Genomic DNA, 25,424 nt, shown 5'->3' with positions numbered 1-25,424 from the left:
TTGACCCATTTAGGCCTGACCTCAAAATTTAAAAAAATCCTTCTAAATCCTCCAGTTTTCTGAAATAAATATGTTCACGATTTTTCAAAAATAGCAGACCAACAAGCTCGTAGCGCGCCACTCGGTGGCGCGCTATGAGCTTGTAGATCTGCTATTTTTCAATAGCTAAATTATAACATAATGTTATAAACACCAAAAGGGGTTCCCGCCCAAAATGGGTTTACTGTCCTTTTGCGCAGATCACGCAAACCTCAGCAAAAAGAAAAGGACAATATCGATGGCCTCCAACTGTACAGCGCTTTTCTCCAAAGTGCTTTACAATGGATTTCACATTCACACACTGGCGGCAGAGGAAACCATGCGAGGCACCAACATGCTCATCGGGACCCTAACTGCTCACCTAAGGAGTTACGGTTGGAGCTATGAGCTTGTAGGTCTGCTGTAGGTCTGGAGCTATGAGCTTGTAGGTCTGCTGTTTTTGAAAAATCATGAAAATATTTTTTTTTCAGAAAACTGGAGGATTTAGAAGGATTTTTTTAAATTTTGAGGTCAGGCCTAAATGGGTCAAATGATAAGGGACAATATCGGTGGCACCCAACTGTAGGTTAGGGTACACACATAATATACTCACCGACATGAAGGGCTCTCAGTCCAAAGCTTCATTAACATTTAGACTTAAAACCCACCAGTTTTGGAGATATGGCTTATAGAGTAATGTCTTATAAAATAGCGAGTTGAGAAAACAGGCTTGAAAGGTTCACCTAGCTACAGTACATGTCTAGTATGTGAAGAGTCTGCCTATGTGCTAATAACTCATTTTGGATAAAAAAACAAACAGTTTTTCTCCTCTCTTGAACAAACAGTTAGTCTTGCCGCCATGACTGTATCAAAACTGTATCTTTTTGATACTCTCTTATCAAAAAGAGTCACAAATTATAAACTGCACAAGAGACAAGATATTATATTGTCATAATTTTAGCAATTGTGTAGTTCAGTATGTTGATTGCAAGAAAAACTATAGCATTACTGTACAACGGTCATATGGCATTCAAAACAAACAAAGAAATAACTTCAGCTGTGTATGTACCGTAATTCTCAAAGGATCCAGTCTTTGTGTCCAAAAAACATGTTTCTATGATGACCGTGCGTGCGTGCGTGCGTGCGTGCGTGCGTGCGTACGTGTGTTATTTTATGATATAAAATGATATGGTGTGTAGTCTGACTTCAGTAAGTAATGTATTTATGTCTTCTATGTCTGTTTCTGCCTCATTATCTCTGGCTTCTGACTGAGTGAGTATCCTGTCCTGTCCAGCAGGGCTGCCCACACTTTTTATTATTATTTTTTCTTTTACTTGAGAGCTACTTTCAAAATGACAAGCTCAACATGATCGACCCACCAAAACATATTATGGAATTGCTGAAAATAGTTAAAGAAAGCACCTGTGGGGACTTCGTAGTAGCGGCAATGGCATTACATATAAGACTAACGTACTTGGAATGGGAAATTCAGAGGGAAAACTTTGAACTGGTACTGATGTTTGTGATGCAATACTTAATACTAAAAGAGCTCCACCATACCAGACCAGTGGTTCTCAAACCATGTCATGGACCCCTGAATTGATATTACCTGTATGTATTTGGCTGCAGACCCCCACCTCAAAAGATTTGGTGCCAGGGACCCCAGAAGAAAAGTACATATGGTAGCATAGCAGGATAGAGAAGCTTATTGTCGGCATCAGCCGAGAACGCGGGAGTCTATCCAGTGGCGTGCACAGACATTTAGAGGGGCAGGTGTTCAAGTGAAAAAAGGGCACCTTGTGCAGCGCGTGGAACCGGCCGGTTGCCTTAATAGTGTGAGATTTATAGATTTTGGGGCCTAAATAATATATTAGATGCTTTTTATCAAGAATTGATCAATGTCACCATGGTCCACATACTGTACAGTGCACACTTTTTTTCTTCCCTCAAAAAGGCACATTGCCAAAAGGGCTCTAGCACCCCCTAGTGTCTATCTGTGCACGCCACTGAGTCTATCCCCGTTAATGAGAACATTATGAAGTTGATCACACAACCATGCAGTCAGCAACCGATGTTGGATAATTGCTCATCTCTCTCTCTCTCTCTCTCTCTCTCTCTGTGGCTATTACTTCATATTCAGTAGCATAGTGTGTTTTAACTGTAATATTCAGTATAATTCATTGTTTTTGTATGTTGTGTTCTTGTTTCTGCTCCCTAGCATGGGCAATGGGTTTGAATGTTTCAGCTCCGCTAGCAGATGACAACATGAACCTGTTGGTAAGAGTTCTTCTTAACATCAACTATAATATTTATAGATCTTTGGCAATTATAATTCATGATCAATTGGCATTAAAAAAAATCTAATCTAACAGTCCAGTCAAATTAAACAAACGCACAAATCACAGTTACATACTTGGCAAGTTGGCAATTATGTTGCCATGTAATTTTGTTATGCATTGTAGATAAGATGTTTTTTGGCAGAGCATCCCACGTCATGGTGCTGATAATGTTCCGCGGTAGCATTAGAAGACTCACTGGTCATTTCTTTTCAACCATTAGCCATGCCAGATGTTCATGCATATAACTAAGGGCCGATTCATACTCCTATTTTACCGCTGTTTCGGCGCTGTAGTGCCGAAATGATTTCGGCTCGTCAGACATTTTCAGTAGCACCGAAGAGCCGACTTTAGGACGGTACCCGCCCCCCCCCCCCCCGAACCTCAAATGACGTCACATTGTAGGCTCTACAGCGCCGAACCGTCTTTAGGACGGTACCCGCCCCCCCCCCCCCCCCCCGAACCTCAAATGACGTCACATTGTAGGCTCTACAGAGCCCAATGACGTCACATTGTAGGCTCTACAGAGCCGACCGACTTTAGGACGGTACCCGCCCCCCCGAACCTCAAATGACGTCACATTGTAGGCTCTACAGAGCCCAATGACGTCACATTGTAGGCTCTACAGAGCCCAATGACGTCACATTGTAGGCTCTACAGAGCCCAATGACGTCACATTGTAGGCTCTACAGAGCCCAATGACGTCACATTGTAGGCTCTACAGAGCCCAATGACGTCACATTGTAGGCTCTACAGAGCCCAATGACGCCACATTGTAGGCTCTACAGAGCCCAATGACGCCACATTGTAGGCTCTACAGAGCCCAATGACGTCACATTGTAGGCTCTACAGCGCCGAACCGACTTTTATTCGGCTCTAAAATAGGAGTATGAATCGGCCCTAATACTCGTCCATGTATGAACAGCCTTGTGTCAGACGAGCCGCTTTATTCTGAGCAGCCTGCAGCTTTTTGTCTCCACCAGGCCAAAGGCATGGGGAGAGAGTCTGTTTTGCACTCCGTCTGCGTGTGTGTGTGTGCGTGCGTGCGTGCGTGCGTGCGTGCGTCCATCCGTCCGTCCGTCCGTCCGTCCGTCCGTTACCAGCTAATCTCCGGCACCGTTAACCCGGTCCGATGCCAAGTTTGCACACACACACACTCCCTGGATGCTAACGATGAACCTCTGCCCCAAACATTTCCAGAACGGCCTGTTATAGCGCCACCAGGAGGCCGACTTTTGTAAAACACATCTAGTTCCCAATCAAATCCTATACAGTATACGTGTCCCATTTCCTCTCGGCCCCATGCAGTATAATCTGTCAGACATAGACTGGAGTGGGATGACCAAGAAGGACTGCGTGAAGTATGGAGGTGTGCTGCTGGGCTCGTCCTGTAAGTACGTCCCTGACCTCGCCCTCATGTCCTTCATCCTCTTCTTCGGCACCTACTCCATGACCATCGCCCTCAAGAAGTTCAAGTCCAGCCGCTACTTCCCGTCCACGGTAAAGCACTCACGTCACAAAAAAATAACCCATAAATGATACACGACGATGATGATGATGATGATGCAACTGAAAGAGCAACGCATTCTCACCCCCTCCTGAGGTGTCACTCACCAAAAACAAAAAGTAAAACAGGGGGGACGGGGAAATAATAATTACGTTTAACTCCAAAGTTGATGATTGTATTTGAATCGATTAAATCCATTAGTTCGATTACCTGTTGCAGTTAATCAAATGGTGAATGTTTGTTCCATTGGTGTGGTTGATGCCACGCGACCTCATGCTGACACATGACGTTCCTTACAGTACGGATGCATAAAGCTGCTTTTTCGAAGAAAAGTCGAAAAGAGTATGGGCTCCATTTTCGTCACCGCTAAACCCCTTATCCCTAAACTTTTTGAATAGTTCAACTAGCCAATCTACATTGACACGTTGTGAGCTTGTAGACTGGCCATTTTAACTATTCAAAAATGTTTTGCAAAATAGTAAAAAAAGGCAAAGAAGTTTAGGGATAAGGGGTTTAGCGGTGACGAAAATGGAGCCCTATATGTATTATGCTTTATTAAAGCATAATACATAGCCTACTCTTTTCGACTTTTCTTCGGAAAGCGGAGGTGACATAACTACAAATTGACGGCATTCGGCACTTCGGAAAGGCACGGTCTCACAACCTTTCCTCGGAACCCATGTACACCTCCAGAATCAGATATCCTGACTCTCTGAACTATTGTTCGGAAAGCCTGTCCGAACCGGAATATTTTTTCCAATGTCGGAAGGAGTATATGTATTGGCCTTTAAGGGCTGAAATATGATGCTGATATTGTGAACACGCCCTGGGACCATAAAGCTATGCACTCACTCAACCACATCCCTTCTCCTTCTTCACCCCAACCCCTTCCCTGTCCTTCTCCTTTCTTAAACATGCCCCCTCTCCCCCCCACCCCTGCTCCCTTCCATATCCCTGGTTATCCGTCCACTCCCTCTCCCCGCTCCCTTCCCTCCCCACCTTCCCTTCGTGTTGGATTTCCCCGCATCGCTCCAGTTGCGTTCCTTCATAGCTGATTTCTCCATCATCATCTCCATCCTGGTGTTCTGTGGCCTGGATTTGCTGCTGGACTTGGACACGCCCAAGCTGCATGTCCCCACCGAGATCAAGGTTCCTTCCTTCCTTCCTTCCTTCCTTCCTTCCTTCCTCCCCCTAAAAACTTTGGCTCTGAAAGAATATATATTCAAAATTTGCACCACATTTTCACGATTTTTCAAAAATAGCAGACCTACAAGCTCGTAGCGCGGCACTCGGTGCCGTGCTACGAGCTTGTAGATCTGCTATTTTTCAATAGCTAAAGTATAACATAATGCTTAAAACACCAACAGGGGTTCCCGCCCAGAATGGGTTAACTAACCACTTAGAGGGGAACACTTTTTCTTGACCATAATCTGATGTTGTTATATCCAAGAACGAGTGGTACAGATGACGTGTATACAGTAGATTGCAGATTGCAGATCTAACTAGAATTTTGAAAACCTCAAGTTTTGAGGTTTCCACCCCTGGCAGAGACAATATACAACATTAATTGTCATATTAGCCAATAATGTATAAAGACTTAAAGAAAGAAAGAAAGAAAGAAAGAATTGCTCTTTTACTTCCTCACATGGCTTTCTTATACTTTTCTCCAATCATACCTATACTGTCACTATAGTACATATTATATTATTAACGTTTCACTTTTCTATCTTTCATGTTGACTGAACTCAACTGTCTCTCTGTGTGTCTACATTGTCTTCTCTGTGCATTCTGCTGCCTGTAGCTGAGGAAGCTAATGAGTGACTTTGCCATCTTCATGTCCATCATGACCTTTGTGGGTCTGGACATGTTCATGGACTTAGACACTCCTAAACTTATCGTCCCCACAGAGATCAAGGTACACACAAGCGTGTGTGTTATTATTATAATGTGTTACAACAATCCCAAGTCATCTCTGGTCATACAGTTGGGTGCCACCGATATTGTCCCTTATCATTTGACCCATTTAGGCCTGACCTCAATTTTTTTTTAAAAATCCTTCTAAATCCTCCAGTTTTCTGAAATAAATATTTTCACGATTTTTCAAAAATAGCAGACCTACAAGCTCGTAGCGCGCCACTCGGTGGCGCGCTATGAGCTTGTAGATCTGCTATTTCAATAGTTAAATTATAACATAATGTTTAAAACACCAAAATGGGTTCCCGCCCAAAATGGGTTAACTGTCCTTTTGCGCAGATCACGCAAACCTCAGCAAAAAGAAAAGGACAATATCGATGGCCTCCAACTGTAATTAGAGCAGTGGTTCTCAACACTGGTGCGCCAAGATTTTAATGGTAACTTGACATCAAATAATGTCTTCAAATTTTTAAATATACTATGTTAGTTCCATTGATCCAAGCGAGAACATGTAGTCGATTGATTGATCAGTCTGAACATGCACGTGGCCCACACACCTGACCACTCTAATGTAACACCTGGGATTCGAACTCTGGTCTCCCACGTTGAAAGTCCAACATCTTAACCACTAGACCAAAGGGATATCCCTATGGGCCGGGGGAGATATTAGACTTTTGAGGCCATCAGGCAGAGGCTCTGAGCCACTCTGCTACACTATAGCGCCACCATCAGGCAGAGGCTCTGAGCCACTCTGCTACACTATAGCGCCACCATCAGGCAGAGGCTCTGAGCCACTCTGCTACACTATAGCGCCACCATCAGGCAGAGGCTCTGAGCCACTCTGCTACACTATAGCGCCACCATCAGGCAGAGGCTCTGAGCCACTCTGCTACACTATAGCGCCACCATCAGGCAGAGGCTCTGAGCCACTCTGCTACACTATAGCGCCACCATCAGGCAGAGGCTCTGAGCCACTCTGCTACACTATAGCGCCACCATCAGGCTGAGGCTCTGAGCCACTCTGCTACACTAACACAGGGGGTGTTACACGTGATAAGTGGGCCAATGGGTGGGCCGTGAACAAGTAGGCCCTGATCCAGATGAGGTTGAGAACTACAATTAATATTTGAGTTATTAGAGCATGTCGTTTCAAGTTTGTGCATGAATGTGTGCATGCGTACATATCAGGTGTGTTATAGGCCTATGTCTGTATCGTCATTATTAATTATGAAAAAAGAAATTGTGTATCACAGATTAGTTATTAATACATGAAACCCTAAACTGTTGGCAGGGGTCCCCCAGGGGTCTGTACTTGGTTCCCTCCTTCTTTTCCGCGTGCATGCGTGCATTCACTTGTCTTGTGGGGACGTTTGGTCCTCCTCACAAATAGTAATACAAGTAGTCGAATTTGAGAAATAGATATTGTGAGGACCATTTTCCTGCATCTCACAAGAATCCACAAGAAAATGAATTCACAAGAAAATGTTTGGTTTTCATCGTACAATTAGAAAAACCTTCAGGTTGTGGTTAGCCATTGTGAGGGTGGGTTTAGGGGACGAGGTTAGAGTTTTCCCTATTTGAAACCTAGTTGTGTGGCGATATCACACACCAAAAACATTGCTTGTACCTTGTTGTAGATTGTCTATTTTCCAGCTGTTTTCAATGTCATCCTAAAATGTTGATTGTGTGTGTGTGTGTGTGTGTGTGTGTGTGTGTGTGTGTGTGTGTGTGTGTGTGTGTGTGTGTGTGTGTGTGTGTGTGTGTGTGTGTGTGTGTGTGTGTGTGTGTGTGTGTGTGTGTGTGTGTGTGTGTGTGTGTGTGTGTGTGTGTGTGTGTGTGTGTGTGTGTGTGTGTGTGTGTGTGTGTGTGTGTGTGCGTGCGCGTACATGCGTGTTCTGCAGCCCACGCGGCCAGGCCGTGGCTGGCTGGTAATGCCCTTTGGGAAGAACCCGTGGTGGGTGTACCTGGCCAGCGCCGTCCCTGCCCTGCTGGTCACCATCCTCATCTTCATGGACCAGCAGATCAGCGCCGTCATCGTCAACCGCAAAGAGAACAAGCTGAAGGTATGGGCTATAGGGGCTTTCATCACACTACCACAGAATGTCACGGTTTTTAGTTTTCTTTAGTTTTTTACAGAAAATGGGAACAAAATGTAGTTAATTTTTTAGTCACAAGCTCTTTGTTAATACTTTCCGTTCGTTCAACTTAAACACATTCACTTTCATGTCAAGAATAGCAAGTTCACAACGCGTCGTTGTGAAGCTTGTAGGGCAGCTAGTCTGTTACTGTTGTCGTGTGACACTTTGTGTGACGAGGGCTCGGAAATAGGAAATAATTGGCATAACGATTAAATGCACAAAAAAAGGTGCGTTTCACAGAGAATGCTTGTTGCCTTCATGGTGAATGAAGATGCTCCTCATTCATGCATGGTAAAGTAAAGTTTGAGAAAAATGTGTATTTTTTTGTAAGCAGTATATGACACTTGGATTATACTGCCCAGTATTCCTTTAGTGCCTAAAGGAATAGTATTCTAATTCTACAGTTCTGGATACATACATTTGTGTTCTTCCCCCTTATAAAGTGTGTGTCCGCCGACTCGTATATTGCAGAAAGGTTGCGGCTACCACCTGGACCTGATGTGGGTTGGCATCCTGATGGCTGTGTGCTCCTTCATGGGTCTGCCCTGGTACGTGGCTGCTACCGTCATCTCCATCGCTCACATCGACTCTCTGAAGATGGAGAGCGAGTCCAGTGCACCCGGAGAACAGCCCCAGTTCCTGGGGGTCCGGTGAGTCGTTTTGTCCCGGTATAGACTAGTTCCGCTCATCCTGTCATGACTCACAAGATGGTCGTGTTTGCGTCGTTTGTGCCGTTGCAATTTCCACATGAAAATATCCACGTGCTGTGTTGTCTTATCATCTTGTAGGGAACAGCGGCTGACGGGCACGCTGGTGTTCGTGTTGACTGGAGTCTCGGTGTTCCTAGCTCCAGTGTTACAGGTGGGTGACTGGATTGATCGAGATGCATTTGGCATATCAGATTGATCAAGTCTGAACAGTATAAGAAAAATCACACCCGTGTGTGAACTGAGTGGTGCAACTTTACCCCCTTACCCCCCCCCCCCCCCCTCTCTCTCGCTCTCATTAGCAGGCAACAGTGCAGCACTATTTCTCTCTCTCTGTTTCTGGCACGACAGCGCCCCTACTGGTACTCATGAGTCACACATGAGTCACACACAAACATAGGTTAACACGAGTCACATAGGTGTCACATAGGTGAACACGGACATTGCTGTTCCTTGGAGTGGTTGCACCACTCAAAAATCACAAATCACACCTGTATGAAGTGAAGGGCGCTCTTATCATCGTATATCATCATAACGTAATACTATGCCTATTTGCTCAGACTTGACGTTGCCTGATGAAGGTCTGAACAACCGAAACGTTGCTCAATAAATCTAATTCTGTAAGTGAAGACGGTGTGCGGGATCCTTTTTTCTCTTTCTTTTTCCTCTACTTTTTTTTTTGAGTGGTGCAAACCACTCCAACAACCAGCTTTGTCTGTATGTACCTGTGTACCTGTGTACCTGTACGTGGCCCCACGCATGGTGAGCATGGTTGCTATGGTTAGTGTGTGACGTCACTGCACCACTCAGTTCACACGGGTGTGATTTTTTCTCTACTTCTCAGACTTGACGTAAAATTCTCCATTCATTGTCAATGGGAATTGAATGTTTGTGTTGGACGGAAATCTACACTAATAGGTGGACATAGGAGGGGCTAGCGTAGTAGAGCCCCTCAAAAACACACACGGCTGTGAGAATCTAACAGTTAGTGTTGTACATGTGTGAGTGAAGCTAACAGCTGTATTGTTGTACATGTGTGAGTGAAGCTAACAGCTGTATTGTTGTACATGTGTGAGTGAAGCTAACAGCTGTATTGTTGTACATGTGTGAGTGAAGCTAACAGCTGTATTGTTGTACATGTGTGAGTGAAGCTAACAGCTGTATTGTTGTACATGTGTGAGTGAAGCTAACAGCTGTATTGTTGTACATGTGTGAGTGAAGCTAACAGCTGTATTGTTGTACATGTGTGAGTGAAGCTAACAGCTGTATTGTTGTACATGTGTGAGTGAAGCTAACAGCTGTATTGTTGTACATGTGTGAGTGAAGCTAACAGCTGTATTGTTGTACATGTGTGAGTGAGAAGCTAGTCTCGTGTTGCCAGACTGTTGCCTCTCGCAGACTCCTACCCACTTCCGTTTTGTCTTTACAGTTGCGCAACGCACGCAAATCACCGAAGGATATATAGCTTGTTGCTTAGCAGAAAAGTAAATTAAAAAAAATAAATGTAAAGATATTTTAAAATGTATTTCCGTGAACGGAAATGGCAGCTTCTGGAGGTTTAGTTCCAGACTCTAGGGCCTGATTTATAGTGGCAGACAAATCTAGCCTGAATCAGATCCGTGCCACATCAAGATTGAAATCCGATTGGTTTAAATGGTCACATGACTCATTTAGACAAATCAGATTCCAATCTGGATGTGGCTCAGATCTGATTCAGGCTGGATTTGGCTGCCAGTGTAAATGGGGCCTTAGTAGCAGGAGATTGTGGTTGTCTAGTAGTTGTCTGCGCGACACTAGTGAGAATTAAGCGCTGTGTTGTTTCCTCCTCAGTACATCCCCATGCCTGTCCTCTACGGGGTCTTCCTCTACATGGGCGTGGCCTCACTAAGTGGCATCCAGGTAGATGACTCTCCATAATTTGTGCCTCGTTCCATTGTGGTCCATTGTACTCAATGTGTATATGAGACGGTGTGGTATACAGTTCTGTTAAAGTTCTGATATGTGACTCTGGTACAGTAGTATGCATGCAGACTGTGTTAATGTTCTGATATGTGACTCTGGTACAGTAGTAGGCCTATGCATGCAGACTGTGTTCATTTGAACAGCAAATTTTGATTTTGTCATATTTGACAGTGTCTGCTGTGCTCAGTGTTGATTTAGTCGACTAAAACTAAGACAAATTTTTTTCGTAGACTACCTTTTTTCACTGACGAAAACTAAATGGAAACTAAATTAAAACTAAGCTACGATGACTAAAACTGAGACTAAATATACTGACAATTTCGTCAACAAACAAAAAACTAGACTAAAATGTTAGGAAGGGACTAGCGGACAAGAGATCCAGTTTTATGCTAGGTTGCATGCTGAAAATATCAGATCTACAAGCTCACGCATCGCAGCGTGACACGTTGTGAGCTTATAGATCTGCTATTTTCAGCATGCAACCAAAGTGTCAAATCTGCCATTACAACGACATCAAGGCCTGTCAAAACACATTTTAGTCGACTAAATCAACTGTAGATTTAGTCGACTAAAGTCTCATGACATTTAGTCGACTAAAACTGGACTAACACTAGAACATTCCATGTGACTAAAACTAAATGAAAACTATTCAAAAGACTATGACTAAAACTAAAATGTTCTGCCAAAACCAACACTGTGCTTGTGCTCCAGTTCTGGGAGAGGATCAAGCTGTGCATTATGCCAGCCAAGCACCAGCCGGACTTCTCCTTCCTGCGTCACGTCCCTCTGAGGCGCGTCCACCTCTTCACCCTGGTGCAGGTCATCTGTCTGGCCGTCCTCTGGACCCTCAAGTCCACCTTCCTGGCCATCATCTTCCCAGTGATGGTGGGTGGGTGCACTGACGTCACGTGTGTGTGTGTGTGTGTGTGTGTGTGTGTGTGTGTGTGTGTGTGTGTGTGTGTGTGTGTGTGTGTGTGTGTGTGTGTGTGTGTGCGTGTGCGTGTGCGTGCGCGAACTTGTATTACTGTTATTGTAGTTGTTGAGTGTCTTAATGTTGCTGTCCTTTGAGTTATTATTATGTTTACAATAGAGCCCCGAAGTCCTGATGTCACTCGCTCATCCCCTCGATACCCCTCGTTCACACAAGTAATTTCTCTATGGAGAATAACATGGGGTCATCTTAAAATCGTTTCATATAAGCATCAGAAAACTTTTGAATCAGCCTCAGGTCTTAAGGGTTATGGCTTAAAGGATAACACAAACATGTCCTGGGGACTTGTTTGTTGTTGTTGTTGTGTGGTTCCTGTATACTGCAGATCCTGGGTCTGATGGTGGTCCGTAAGCTGGTTGGTTGTTGTTGTGTGGTTCCTGTACTGCAGATCCTGGGTCTGATGGTGGTCCGTAAGCTGGTTGTTGTGGTTGTGTGGTTCCTGTATACTGCAGATCCTGGGTCTGATGGTGGTCCGTAAGCTGGTTGGTTGTTGTTGTGTGGTTCCTGTATACTGCAGATCCTGGGTCTGATGGTGGTCCGTAAGCTGGTTGGTTGTTGTTGTGTGGTTCCTGTATACTGCAGATCCTGGGTCTGATGGTGGTCCGTAAGCTGGTTGTTGTGGTTGTGTGGTTCCTGTATACTGCAGATCCTGGGTCTGATGGTGGTCCGTAAGCTGGTTGGTTGTTGTTGTGTGGTTCCTGTATACTGCAGATCCTGGGTCTGATGGTGGTCCGTAAGCTGGTTGTTGTGGTTGTGTGGTTCCTGTATACTGCAGATCCTGGGTCTGATGGTGGTCCGTAAGCTGGTTGGTTGTTGTTGTGTGGTTCCTGTATACTGCAGATCCTGGGTCTGATGGTGGTCCGTAAGCTGGTTGTTGTGGTTGTGTGGTTCCTGTATACTGCAGATCCTGGGTCTGATGGTGGTCCGTAAGCTTGTTGGTTGTTGTTGTGTGGTTCCTGTATACTGCAGATCCTGGGTCTGATGGTGGTCCGTAAGCTGGTTGGTTGTTGTTGTGTGGTTCCTGTACTGCAGATCCTGGGTCTGATGGTGGTCCGTAAGCTGCTGGACATGGTGTTCTCCCAGCACGACCTAGCCTGGCTGGACGACATCCTGCCCGACAGAGACCGCAAGAAGAAGAAGAAGAAGAAGAAGAAGGACAAGGAGGACAAGGAGACAGCTGGCAGCGATGAAGAGGTGAGACACCACCCCATGCGAATTAATCCAACACAACAACACGAAGGTGCACTCTAGGGGTGCACGATTATGACATTATGACCGATATCCGATCTCCGATTATTTTCAGGGTCATATCTGCCGATACCGATTCTGACCGATTCCGATATTATACAGAGGACCACAATGGAAACAAGCCTAAGCCATATGGGGCTTGGCCGAAAGCCTGTTAATAAAGTATTCAATCAATCAATAAATAGCCTATACTCCAAGTGTCTGTTTTCACAACTGAATGACTACTGAATGAGATGAGTACACAAATTAAATGTAGAAAAATGTAAAGTTAATTTTTACTTAAGATTTTACATCATATTGGATTTGGCTTTTGTTTTTTCTGTCTTTTCATTTAACAAACAATTTGCTGGTGAAAACCGATTAAATAATCTGTATTATTTTGAGACCATTCCGATACCGATATGGCATTTTTATGGCCGATCTGGTAGATTCCAATTATGCTTCAGATTAATCGTGCATCCCTAGTGCACTCCATCTGTTTGGTTTTGTTTTCCTTACTGTGACCAATATGTGACTAATAATAGGTAAACTAATATTTGACTAATATATGTGACTAATATGGAACTAGTTTATGTTACTCTATCTGTAGTCTCGTCTCGCGTTGCCACCAGACTGTTGCCTCTCGCAATTTTCAAATGCTTCCAAGTTCCGTCATACAGTCTGGAGCAACGGAAGCTCTGATCATGAGTAAAATATAAAGTGGAAGTGGAGCCTCCTCGCCCACTTCCGTTTCCTCTTTACATTCGCACAAATGTATCCTAATATTATAGCTTGTTGCTTAGCAGAAATGGAATGGAACAATTAAATGTGAAGATATTTTAAAATATATGTTTGTGAACGGAAATGGCAGCTTCCCTACTCGGATTTTGGGAGGTGTAGTTCCCGACTCTATATAGCATTCAGGAGGTGTAGTTTACGACTCTATATAGCATTCAGGAGGTGTAGTTTAAGGCCCTCATTTATCAACCGTGCGTACGCCAAAATATGGGTGTACGCCGAAATTACCGCAATTTTCGGCATTTACGATTTGCGCCAAAGCTTGAAAATTATCTTGTGCCAGGACAAAAATCACGTCTGGTCGGGAGCTGTCGTACGCTTTGTCCTCACCTGTTTTTCTGTCGTAGAACAGCGGAGCAGCATTGTTTGACCAGCTGAGAGGCTGTCACAGGCATCGAAACATATGTATTCACTCCTAAAATGTTTATATAAAACTGTATGGTATGTATATGGGCTAAATGTAAAAAAGAAAAAAAAAAGTAAAGGAATACGATGTGTCTTTGTGTCATATGAAATTAGTAGGAGATTTCCAACTTTACAAGCAAGCAATTAAAATCGCGCATTTAAAAACAATGTTGCAAGTTATATGCGTAAGCCATTTAAACAGTGTTTTGCATGATGAGCGCATACATGCGAGGATTTGGGCTGTCTGTGCTGAAATATTTCCATGACGGGACGTTGGAGAGTATAGTGCAGTGCTGCAGCGCGGAGAGTCCCAACATGGGTAGCCTACTGTAGCCTAATCTACAGCAGGCCGATGTCTTTCTGGAGTTACAGTATGTGCAATCTCCTCCTCGTTTAATAAACCTGACTCGTCGCTCGAATGCCAAATGTGCCGTGCCAGCGCAAGTGGGAACGCATCGGAGATAGTATAGGCTAAGCCAGCCTGCAGCCCACCACCACCACCACCACTGTCCAGTGCCACATGAGGCTACGGTTTTGGCTGTAATCTATTATACAATTGAAAACATGTACGCAACCCAATACCCAAAGCCACCAGCTACTACGCCACTGACACGCTGGGTACCGACGCCGAAGCAGGAGCAACACACACTGCAACAACACACTAAGACGTCACACACTTACCCTCCGCGTCGATCCACGGCTATCTCCTCATGTCGCGCCGCACGCCCACACTCAACACCACCCGCGTAAAAATTGTCATTGCACTGCCACTAAAGCCGGCTCCCGTCCAGACTCACAAACAATATCAATATCAATAATAAACACAAACACGCCACAAGCACCGACACCCCCGCCTAATTTGTTGCCACGTCTATGAAAACAAGCACAGAAAAAATGCCATTCAACACGCTACTTACACACACTACCACTCGCTTACAATACGCGGACCTGGCAACACTACATTCCCTCTCCCATTTGCTCCAAGCCCACCACGTGACCCACACAGGGAGGGAGACAGAGAGAAAGGGATAGAATAGAGAAAGACACAGCTTTCCAGTCCTTACCTTTTTTCTCACATTGACCCGCAGAAAAGTGAGCAAACTATAATCCACATTGTTAGACAAAGTAGTGTGCCCTGAAACTTTCTGGGAAATTTGCATGTTGCCTGCAGTGGCAGCCAGCAGCGATGTAAGATGAGCCTGTGCATTTCACGGTTTTCACCCTATATAACTTGCACGCATAGGCAATCAAGTCCAGACCATTAATTCATGACAGCTGTGTAGGGGTGACGATTGCGTGAGGCTTCTATGTACACGATTCTATAGGTCACCACTTTTGGTGTGACACACACACGGCTTCTGTTTACAATGCGTTGTCAACACGTGCTGAGTTGACAAACATTGACAGATTTCGGAGAAGACTGACAGTTTCTCCTTTAGTAATTAGGCTGTGGAAGTATTCACACTAGGCTACTTTTGGATTTATTGGGATTGGCAATTTGGGGAAAGGAGGAGGAGGAGGAGGAGGTGATCAAGCTCCACAAGACCACATTGGTAGGTAGGCTCAAGGCTGCATTTATTTTCCTTCTTTTTCCTCTCGAGGGTGCATGGGATGATGTGAACCCCTCCAGCAGGCTAGGGAGCACCGCTCAGGTTAGCGGAAAATGACCGCGGGTTGCGGGTTGCCAGGTTTTTTTTATAAGTAAAGTATTTAAATTCTATTAAAAAAAAATATATATATCATACATTTTAATTTACGTCATATTTAGCCGCAATTTCACCTAATTTCTCTGCTCATTGTCAATGGCAAATATTGAGACGTGTGGGGACTAAAGCTGTATATAGGAGGGCCCTCAAACACATTATTTGATAACTTTTCATCGTGCTCCTAAAATAATTTGTGTGCTACTAGCCGCGATTACATACACAGTTAAAATAATAAGAAAATTGCGCGAACGACTGCGTCGACACCTGGCGTGGAACAAACGGGACGAACCGAGGCACAACACTACACGCGCGCTGCAACACAAAACAGCTGCATACAACACAAAACAGCTGCATACAACGCGTGTCACTGTGCACTTCTGTATCTGTGGACTTCTGTATCGCAACGCGGGGCAACGCAACTCTGGGATGAGCGGGCCAAAGGCCCGCGAAATTCTAGTATTCATATATATGACAGTTGACAGCGAGGCAATTTACATAGACTGTCGAACGGTCAATTGGTCACGGTGTCACGGACGGACCACAGTGATAGAGAGAGACAGACAGGACAGGAGATGCACCTTGCAAAACAGCAGCGTGTGTGCGCGCCTATTTGTTATATAATTCATGGTTCACAGGTTCAGGTTTTCGTTCACTAATATATCTTGTTGTATATTAAATTAATAAAGACTTATTTAATATACAACTAACAACACAGTGACAGTTGCTTGCAAATTGCGATATGTGCATGCGTGCGTGCGGGGGGGTGAGGCGGGCAGCAAGGGAAGCGAAGCGAGAGGAGAAACAGACAGGGTAGTCCTACAGCTTTATTTAATTCATGCAGGTTTATTTATTTAAGATACAACAAGTTGCGTGTGCGTGCGTGCGTCTGTGTGTGTGTATGGGAGGGGGCAGCAAGGCAACTTAGGCAAGCGAGTGAAACTTTTTTTCCCCTGTAACCATGGTTTCCAGGTCGTATTGCAGTTGTTCATGTCGCAAAAACGAGGGCGAGGTCATAGGGCGTGCCAGATTGATTTCAGCCGTCACATTTATCACTGCTAGGAATAAAATTAGGAAGGATCAGCTGTCTGCGATCACTTTATAAATGCCGACCCGACGTGGGTGTACTACGAATCCTACACTCGAATTTGGGGCAGAATTTACACTCAATTGATAAATGAGGGCCTAAGACTCTATATAGCATTCAGGAGGTGTAGTTTAAGACTCTATATAGCATTCAGGAGGTGTAGTTCCCGACTCTATATAGCATTCAGGAGGTGTAGTTTAAGACTCTATATAGCATTCAGGAGGTGTAGTTTAAGACTATATAGCATTCAGGAGGTGTAGTTTAAGACTCTATATAGCATTCAGGAGGTGTAGTTTATAGCATTCAGGAGGTGTAGTTTAAGACTATATAGCATTCGGAGATTGTGGAATAGTTGTCTGGCTACGCGAGACTACTCTATCTGTGACTAATAGGTAACTGTTACTAATATTATGTTTGTCCTCTCTGTTCCACAGTGTTGCTGACGAGGCACTGTATAACACTACTTACTACTGTCTGTCTGTCTGTCTGTCTGTCTGTCTGTCTGTCTGTCTGTCTGTCTGTCTGTCTGTCTGTCTGTCTGTCTGTCTGTCTGTCTGTCTGTCCGCCTCTTCCAATGTCATTCCATAAGACATATAGCCATGTTAAATCGGGGTGTAAGTCAGTGATATGTCTTATTTTTTAAATAAGTGTTAACAAGCTCTAGATATGTTGCTATAGTATCTCTGTTACTGAGAGAGAGAAGCCATACATACAGGATATAGGAGAAATAATCAACATTGGAAGTGATGAAAGACAGAAAGGACGTAGGCGGAATTGGAAGTGGACACATTTGAAGCTGTCAAGCTGATGAATGCCTTATACAGTATTGGGACAATAAATTGGTATCCCAACCTGAAAATGTATTTCATGTTTACTATAAAGACCTGGAGAGATGGGGGACATCCCTGTTATTGAACAAACACACTATCACAATGAATACACAGCTTAAACCTTTTTAAGAAAACCTTTTGTTTTTTGTTAAAAAAAACACATCACTTTTTTTCAAAAAACATATCACTCACACCCCTTTTTATTCCATCACATAAAGCATGCATGTTGGAAGCCACCTGTGGTGCGTTTATGTTCCTCTTGGAGTAAGTTCCTCTAACTCACTGGTCCCCAAACTTATTTGACCATGTGTACCCCCTGTTACCTCCTGACACACCCCTCTTTTGGTCGAAAATGATCACGTTTTTAACATGATTATATGGCACGCAGTTTGGGAACCCCTGCTAGTCTAACTGATCTGATCAGATGTCAGTTTCACATGGTGTCCACTAGGTGGTGCACTAGTAAAGTACTCACCGTGGAGATTGGGCCTTGATTCCTCTACATAACAGTGCATCTGACATGTGTTATGCTGCGTTCACACTAGCAGCGACAAAAGAAAGTCACACACTGTGTATTATGAAAAGATTGATTGATTGATTGATTGAAGAATTTATTAACAGTTTGCAGAATTACAGTACATTTCAAGCACAAACTCAATACAAACTCAAAAGGGTAGAATTAGGCCTGATTTCACACATGGAAGACAATTGTCTCATGATTGTCCTGGCTGGGGGGAGAGGGGGTGACGAGACAGCTGTCTCAGGTGTGACTCAGGCCTTATAAGCCCACTCCACAACAATGATTTGCAACAACTAGTCGCAACTTGACTTGCAACCACTTGCAAAGTTATTCCAAAACTGCCAACCTGCAACGGGTCAATTCAGTCAGACCACTGCAATTTCTTTCAAAATGCATCTGGCGTGGAATGGGCTTTAACATAGCACAGAGAAACGGTTAATGGAATATATTATGTGCACCTGGAGCTCACTCACATAATTAGTTTATATTGCACAGTGCGATCAGTGTAGCCTGGCTAATAAGCCAGACTCAAATCACACAGTCGTGTGGTATTTGAGTCTGGAGATGCTGTGTATGGATCTAAGCCCGCCCATATTGCATACCGTGTCCCGATTGGCCACACCAGTTCTCTGGTGTAGGAAATGGGCGTACAATTGAGCCTCTCCAGACCGTAATCCGCCGGCAGGCAATTTATTTTTTGCCAACGGCTGATTCGGTCTGGCTTATTAGCCAGGCTACGATCAGTGCGCTATATCCGAATGCGCCGCAAATCGGGGAGGGAAAAACTAAGAAGCAGTAGTCATCATGATATAACTGACTGATGTCAGATCAGAGGAAACATAGGCTACAGTACACCTTGCATGTTGATTGGTTCCTTTCTCCTGTCACTCAGCCCAAGAGTTCCCTCCCTCCTCCAGTGACGATCCCCATGGAGATCATAACCCCGCCCACAGACCCACCCCCTACCTCCATAAACCCTCCCACCCCAAAGGACTTGTCAGATTGTGAGTAAACCAAGCCTTTCCCCTCACCCTGTCGCCACTGTACTGTACTGTACTGTACTGTACTGTACTGTACTGTACTGTACTGTACTGTGCTGTACTGTACTGTACTGTGCTGTGCTGTACTGTACTGTACTGTACTGTACTGTTGTTTTTACATTACTGAACATTTTCTTGGGGATTCCAGATGAAATGTTAAGGTCCGTTGGGGTGTTTTTCTTGTCATGTTAATTCCCACTAAATCATATTTTTTTGTTCTCATTTGTCTAATGAGTACATCCACAGAGAACATGAATATTGTGTGGAGATAAAGCAACGCAATTTTAATTTGGAACTAGGTTGATTTTTCACCATCAATAAAAATCAATCAACCTGTATGCTTGTTGAGCTTTGGGCTATATTTTTTACCCCTGCCAATAGGCCAAGAAAATAAATCCTAAATATTGTTCAAAGTATTATTTTTTATTTCTTGAAATATTGAACTTTTAATGCTGGAAGTTATTGTGAGAGTCATGTAATATGTTAGGAACTCATCACAGCGATATCGCATGCCGTGATACAATATTGTGGACACTACTACGAATGTATATCTGAAAATGTTTTTAATCATCTTTTTATGTAACTGTGTGTGTGTGTGTGTGTGTGTGCGTGCGTGCGTGCGTGCGTGCGTGCGTGCGTGCGTGCGTGCGTGTGTGCATGTACCATGTCCGTATATACTGTGTATGTGTGTATATTATGTTTGTTTTTGTTGTGCTTCTCTGCGTGTTTCCTTACAGGAGATAATAAACCCTTACTCGACAGTCTCTTCTGAGCGCGAGGAAGCAGACCGCAGGTACTGTACCGTCTGTGAGCTAAACTAACAGCACACATACCGTACAACAGTCAGGAAGGACTCCCATGCAGTTTGATATGCATTAGGCCAGCTGTGGTTCCCAAACATTTTCATGTCAAGGACCCCCAAATTGACACTCATTAGCCTGCTAGCTCATTCACATTGTCACACATGTTCAAATCTCACTCTTCTTCACTAGCTCATTCACATTGTCACACATGTTCAAATCTCACTCTTCTTCACTAGCTCATTCACATTGTCACACATGTTCAAATCTCACTCTTCTTCACTAGCTCATTCACATTGTCACACATGTTCAAATCTCACTCTTCTTCACTAGCTCATTCACATTGTCACACATGTTCAAATCTCACTCTTCTTCACTAGCTCATTCACATTGTCCTGCATGTAAACATCTCACTCTTCACTAGCTCATTGCCTCATTCACATTGTGTGAAGAGAGAGTGACGAAAGGGAGAAATAGTGTGTAACTTTGTGTGGTTCTGGTTCTGTACTATTGTCCGAACAGCATCACACTGCATTTGAAGATCTCCTGCCCCCCCTCACTCGCCAACTCCAACATGAGCCTCATCGCGCCCGGCGTAGACGCGGCGCCGGGCCAGCCCGTAGCCCAGCTCAACATCCAACCGCACCCGCCGTCGGGACAGCCCGTAGCCCAGCTAAACATCCAACCACACCCCACGCTGGGCCAGCCTGTAGCCCAGCTAAACATCCAAGTGGATTCGGACTGCGATGACTCCGTTTTCTACCCCAAGCAACACAAACCGATGCCCAGGGTCAGCCTTTACCCCTACAACCACCTGACTGAAGTCGAAACCATTGACACAGACGATAATTATCCAAATACATTTTCTCAGTTGCGTGATGATTTATGTGGCGAGACAATTCTGTAGCGTAGTGACATCTTGATTAACCTTGTGTCACCATGCAGGCTTTCCACCTCGGAGGAAAGCCTGGTCTGTGTTACTAAATTGGCATGTGATCCTGTCAAGAGCGGATGATATCGTTAGGTCATGTTGTAGTCATTGTTTTGTAGTCGTCAGGATGATATCGTTACTTCATGTTGTAGTCATTGTTTTGTAGTCAATAGGGTGATATCGTTACGTCATGTTGTTGTCATCAGGCCGGAACCCTCAATCTGGAACTTCCTTTCCCTCAAACAGGAAGAATAATAACGTCCCAATAAAAGCGTTACAGATTGAGGGTATCGGCCTGATGACTACAAAACAATGACTGCAACAACGTAACGATATCATCCACTCCCGACCGGATCATAAACGCGAAAAGGAATGCTGCCCAGGCTACATCTTGATAGGGAGATCAGTTCATGTGCGTGTACACCTGAACAAACACTATAGCAATGATTATGATTAGAATATAGAGCTATTTTGTAGGGGTGCACCATTATGAAATTATGACTGATATCCGATTAGTTTCAGGGTCATATCTGCCGATACCGATTCTGACCGATTCCGATATTATACAGAGGACCACAATGGAAACAAGCCTAGGCCCTATAGGGGCTTGGCCCAAAGCCAGTTAATAAAGTATTCAATCAATCAATAAATAGCATATACTCTTTTCCAAGTGTCTGTTTTCACAACTGAATGACTACTGAATGAGATGAGTACACAAATTAAATGTAGAAAAATGAAAAAGTTTATTTTTACATCATATTTGATTTGGCTTTTGTTCTAGAGAGGTACTAGACACTTGATTTTTATTTAACTCATTGATGGATAAAAAAAATCATTTATTTATGTTTTTGGTGGTGAAAACCAATTAAATAATCAGGATTATTTTTGGATTATATCGATATGGCCGACTCCGATTATGCTACTGATTATATCATGCATCCCTACTATTTAGCACTTATTTTAATACCATACCCCGCTCTATATCATTTCTCTTTTTTGTTTTTCTGAATCTCATCGGCCAAATACATTAGCAATTCTCTGAGATGAATGACGTTTGCTCATGTTTGATTTTTAAATGTCAATAATCACATACTATACACCACACGTCCCTGACTAAATTGTATGATTGATTACCCCCTAAAGTAGCACTTCCACTTCCACATCTTTATTTGTTAAACTATTTAAAAAAAAGAAAGAAACGACCAAAAATGTACTGCATTAGCCTACTGTATGGGTTATAATAACAATGTGTTGATTGTGGTTTGTTGTCATTTATTGTATTTCCTTATTTCTTAGTTCTCATGTGCCATGCATTTGTCTTGTTTTTGCGCAAAGACAGAGCAAGTGATTTAAATTATGGTTTATCTGCATTAAATGTTATGGATGTAAAAACTATTAATAAACATGAAAAAGTGCTGAAAATCCTTGTCAAAGACACTGCTTCCCCCATTTGATGTTCTCATTATGTGAATCAGATGTCATTTAGAATGGCTTTGTTACATGCAGCATGTAGGACATACAGGGGTGGGTTTAGTCGAGGTGCAAGAAAAATAAACAAGAGTAGAATCGCTGCTTCTTTGCCTGGAAAGGAGCCAGCTTAGGTGGTTCGGGTGCCTCTCGGGCGTCTCCCTATAGGGAGATCCTTGAGGCCCGTCCCACTGGGAGGAGACCCCGGTGCAGTTGGAGGGATTACATGGACTCACTGGCCTTGGAACGTCTCGGGATCCCCCCCAGGAGGAAGTCACTAATGTTGCTCTGGAGAGGGAAGTCTGGAACACTCTGGTGGAGCTGTTGCCCCGGTGACCCGACTACGGATAAGCGGTCGAAGATGGATGGATGGATGGACAACAATGTAGAAATGAAATTATGACATCCCTATTCTGGGCATTTCATAATTCGGGTGAAAATATCTACAAGCTCACAGCTTGCTATTTTCAGCGGAGTGCATCTGGAAAAAAGGATTATAATACTATTATGTATACTACCGACCCATGCACAACCTTGTGTGATCCAAAGGTGAGTGAGCTACCGACTGAGGCCTACAGTAAAAGTACCTCAAAACAGCATGTCACGGCCTGGGCCGTGGCTCAGCGGTCCAGGCACCTTGGCTGGTAATCCAGTCTGGCAGTGTGCCGCGGGTTCGACTCCCGATCCTGACGGCCCTCACTGCATGTCACCCCCTCATCTCTCTCCCCATTTCCTGTCAGCCTACTGTCTGTCCCTCCATAAAAAATATAAAAATAAAGGCGAAAGCCACAAAAAAAAAACAGCATGTCACTGTATAGGCCAGTGATTTTCAACCCTTTTCATATCATATCAAGGTCCATTATTTATTGGGCTTTTGAGCCACGTACAGACAAACGATTTGATGAGATTTATCCTCTCAGACCCAAAACGTATAGTTATTGGATAATATTTTGTCCATAATTCCATGCTGTATTGATATACAGGTATACCATTATAGAGAGATAACGGGCAACACGTTGATCAAAACAACAATTCTTCTACATTCTCGAATAGTGTAGAGTAGACTTCTTGTACATTTAATTTAAAACTTATGCCAGAAAAAAGTAATGCCAGATGTTTAACAATAATTTAACTATTGAGAGCTTAAAATGAAACCAAAAATATAAATGCAGTTTAGTGTATCCACACAAAGTCATGGACGTTGTGTTATTGTCAGACACTCCCTAGAAGGTAGACCCACGTCACAGTCACACACTGACACACCCTCGGCGCGGGCTCTTTAAATCCTCCGGTGTCTCCGCGCGCGACACCCCCCCCCCCCCCCCCAACACACACACACACACACACACACACAGAGACAAGCTCCGGGTGTATTTGGCAGTAAAAAGTGTGAAATAATTAAATAAACATCTTATAATCTCACGTTACACATCATGGACGTCGAGTAAAGTTGCCAGTATTTCCAGGGAGTGAAACCAGTGCTCGAGTGACATGTTGTCGACGTTGAAGGAGATGTTTTAACCTTCAGGACAAACTGCTGCGGATAATTACGTGTATTCTCCACAGGTGAGTTAGCTGTTGCCTGCTAGCCTACAATTAGCTTCTTTAATATAGCTTTAATATTTACCTGGAGCTCAGCTGAATGGGTGTGTGGTGTAGGCCTAGTGTTGCTTTTATCATTTTTACTTGGTAAAAGTGGATAAAGTAGCCTACAGTAGGCTAGCTTCAATTTGCAAAACTAGATTTATTTTTATAATGGGTTGAGAGAGTTTCAACACCCTCCATTGACAGGCAGCCCATTCATCCAAATAGAAAAGTCCAATGTGCTTGTATTTAACGACATTAAACTCATCAAATTGCAGCTGTAGGGAAAGCTTGAATTATCCTCTTTCTATCTGCAAAGTGTTTGTTTCACAAAAATCCACCGTAGACATGTTATTATGAGCTACATTTGTCAAGAAATTCTGTGCAGGTGATTATTTTAAGTGTTGGAGTTTGGAAGTATTTGAGTTAACGTTCGCTCTGAAAGAATATTCAAAGATTTGCACCACATTTTCACGATTTTTCAAAAATAGCAGATCTACAAGCTCGTAGCGCGGCACTTGGTGTTGCGCTATGAGCTTGTAGATCTGCTATTTTTCGATAGAGGGTATGCGCGTGACATCATCGTACCTGGAAGTTATGCGGGAACGCCCACTGAGTGGCAAAAACTACTTTCTGGCCTTGACAGCCCATTCATCCAAACAGAAAAGTCCTGTCTGATTGCATTAAACAATGTTAAACTCACCAACATTGCAGCTGTACGAAAAGCTTGAATTATCCTCTTTCTATCTGCAAAGTTTTTCTTTCATGAAAATCCACCATAGAAACGTTATGAGCTACTTTCTGTCAAGAAATGCCCTGCATTTGATTATTTTTCTAAGTGTCAGAGTTTGGAAGTGCTTGTTTTCAATAACACAACATTTTGCTGCCTCCTGCATTATGTGACATTTAGAAACAGGTGGTACGCGGGACGGTTGAGTGATTTCCAACGAGCGCTTCCAAACTCCAACACTCCATGCTGCTCAATGTTTTGCCACTCAGTCTAGATGAGGGGGGCGTGTCCTGATGGGAAAATCATGCATGTGCATACTCTCTAATAGCTAAAGTATTTACATAATGCTTAAAACACCAAAAGGGGTCCCCCGTCCTGAGTGGGTTAAAACACCAAAATCACTGTAGCACTGAGCTTGAATTATAGGCACATGAACAGGCCGGGTTTAGGAAATGGTTACATTTACTCTATCTTGAGTGAAAAATCGATATCCTGGCTAAAACATTATTTACACAGATGTTCAAAGTTGAATGTATGCCATGCTGTCTGAAGCCGGAGACTGAATGAATAAATGCAATGTTTGTGTCTGCGGGGGTCACAGTCACAGCACCAAATATCCTTGTATGAAAACTCATTATTTACCGATTATTGTTTATAGGCCTAATGACATTGATGCAAGAAAGTGTTAAAGCCCTGATTAGCACATCTAGATTTATATTTACTCTCTGA

General features: G+C 43.6%; 2 protein-coding genes across 3 annotated transcripts in view; both read left to right on the top strand.

Annotated features, from left to right (window-relative positions):
* LOC306939900 (electrogenic sodium bicarbonate cotransporter 4-like) overlaps positions 1-21,715 on the top strand; it is an 88,059-nt gene extending 66,344 nt beyond the window's left edge. The window contains exons 17-28 of one of the 2 annotated variants that reach the window (XM_079524698.1): positions 2,237-2,295; positions 3,663-3,854; positions 4,897-5,010; positions 7,677-7,838; positions 8,385-8,563; positions 8,702-8,774; positions 10,451-10,519; positions 11,294-11,467; positions 12,606-12,767; positions 19,036-19,147; positions 19,921-19,976; positions 20,506-21,715. In XM_079524698.1, coding sequence (XP_079380824.1) covers positions 2,237-2,295; positions 3,663-3,854; positions 4,897-5,010; positions 7,677-7,838; positions 8,385-8,563; positions 8,702-8,774; positions 10,451-10,519; positions 11,294-11,467; positions 12,606-12,767; positions 19,036-19,147; positions 19,921-19,922 — 1,298 coding nt within the window. In that variant the 3' untranslated portion in view covers positions 19,923-19,976; positions 20,506-21,715. Of the gene's footprint in view, positions 1-2,236; positions 2,296-3,662; positions 3,855-4,896; positions 5,011-7,676; positions 7,839-8,384; positions 8,564-8,701; positions 8,775-10,450; positions 10,520-11,293; positions 11,468-12,605; positions 12,768-17,227; positions 17,246-19,035; positions 19,148-19,920; positions 19,977-20,505 lie in introns of those variants that run through there. The other variant, XM_079524699.1, reaches the window with a different exon arrangement.
* A 2,076-nt stretch (positions 21,716-23,791) lies between these two features.
* Positions 23,792-25,424, top strand: part of LOC306939906 (asialoglycoprotein receptor 1-like) — a 55,850-nt gene continuing 54,217 nt past the window's right edge. Inside the window, exon 1 of the mRNA XM_079524711.1 lies at positions 23,792-23,947. The gene's annotated coding sequence lies outside the window, so the exon portion shown is untranslated. The remainder of the gene's footprint in view (positions 23,948-25,424) is intronic.

Source organism: Electrona antarctica (assembly GCF_951216825.1).
Source record: "Electrona antarctica genome assembly, chromosome: 16".
NCBI lineage: Eukaryota > Metazoa > Chordata > Actinopteri > Myctophiformes > Myctophidae > Electrona > Electrona antarctica.
This window is presented reverse-complemented; position numbering and strand designations above follow the sequence as displayed.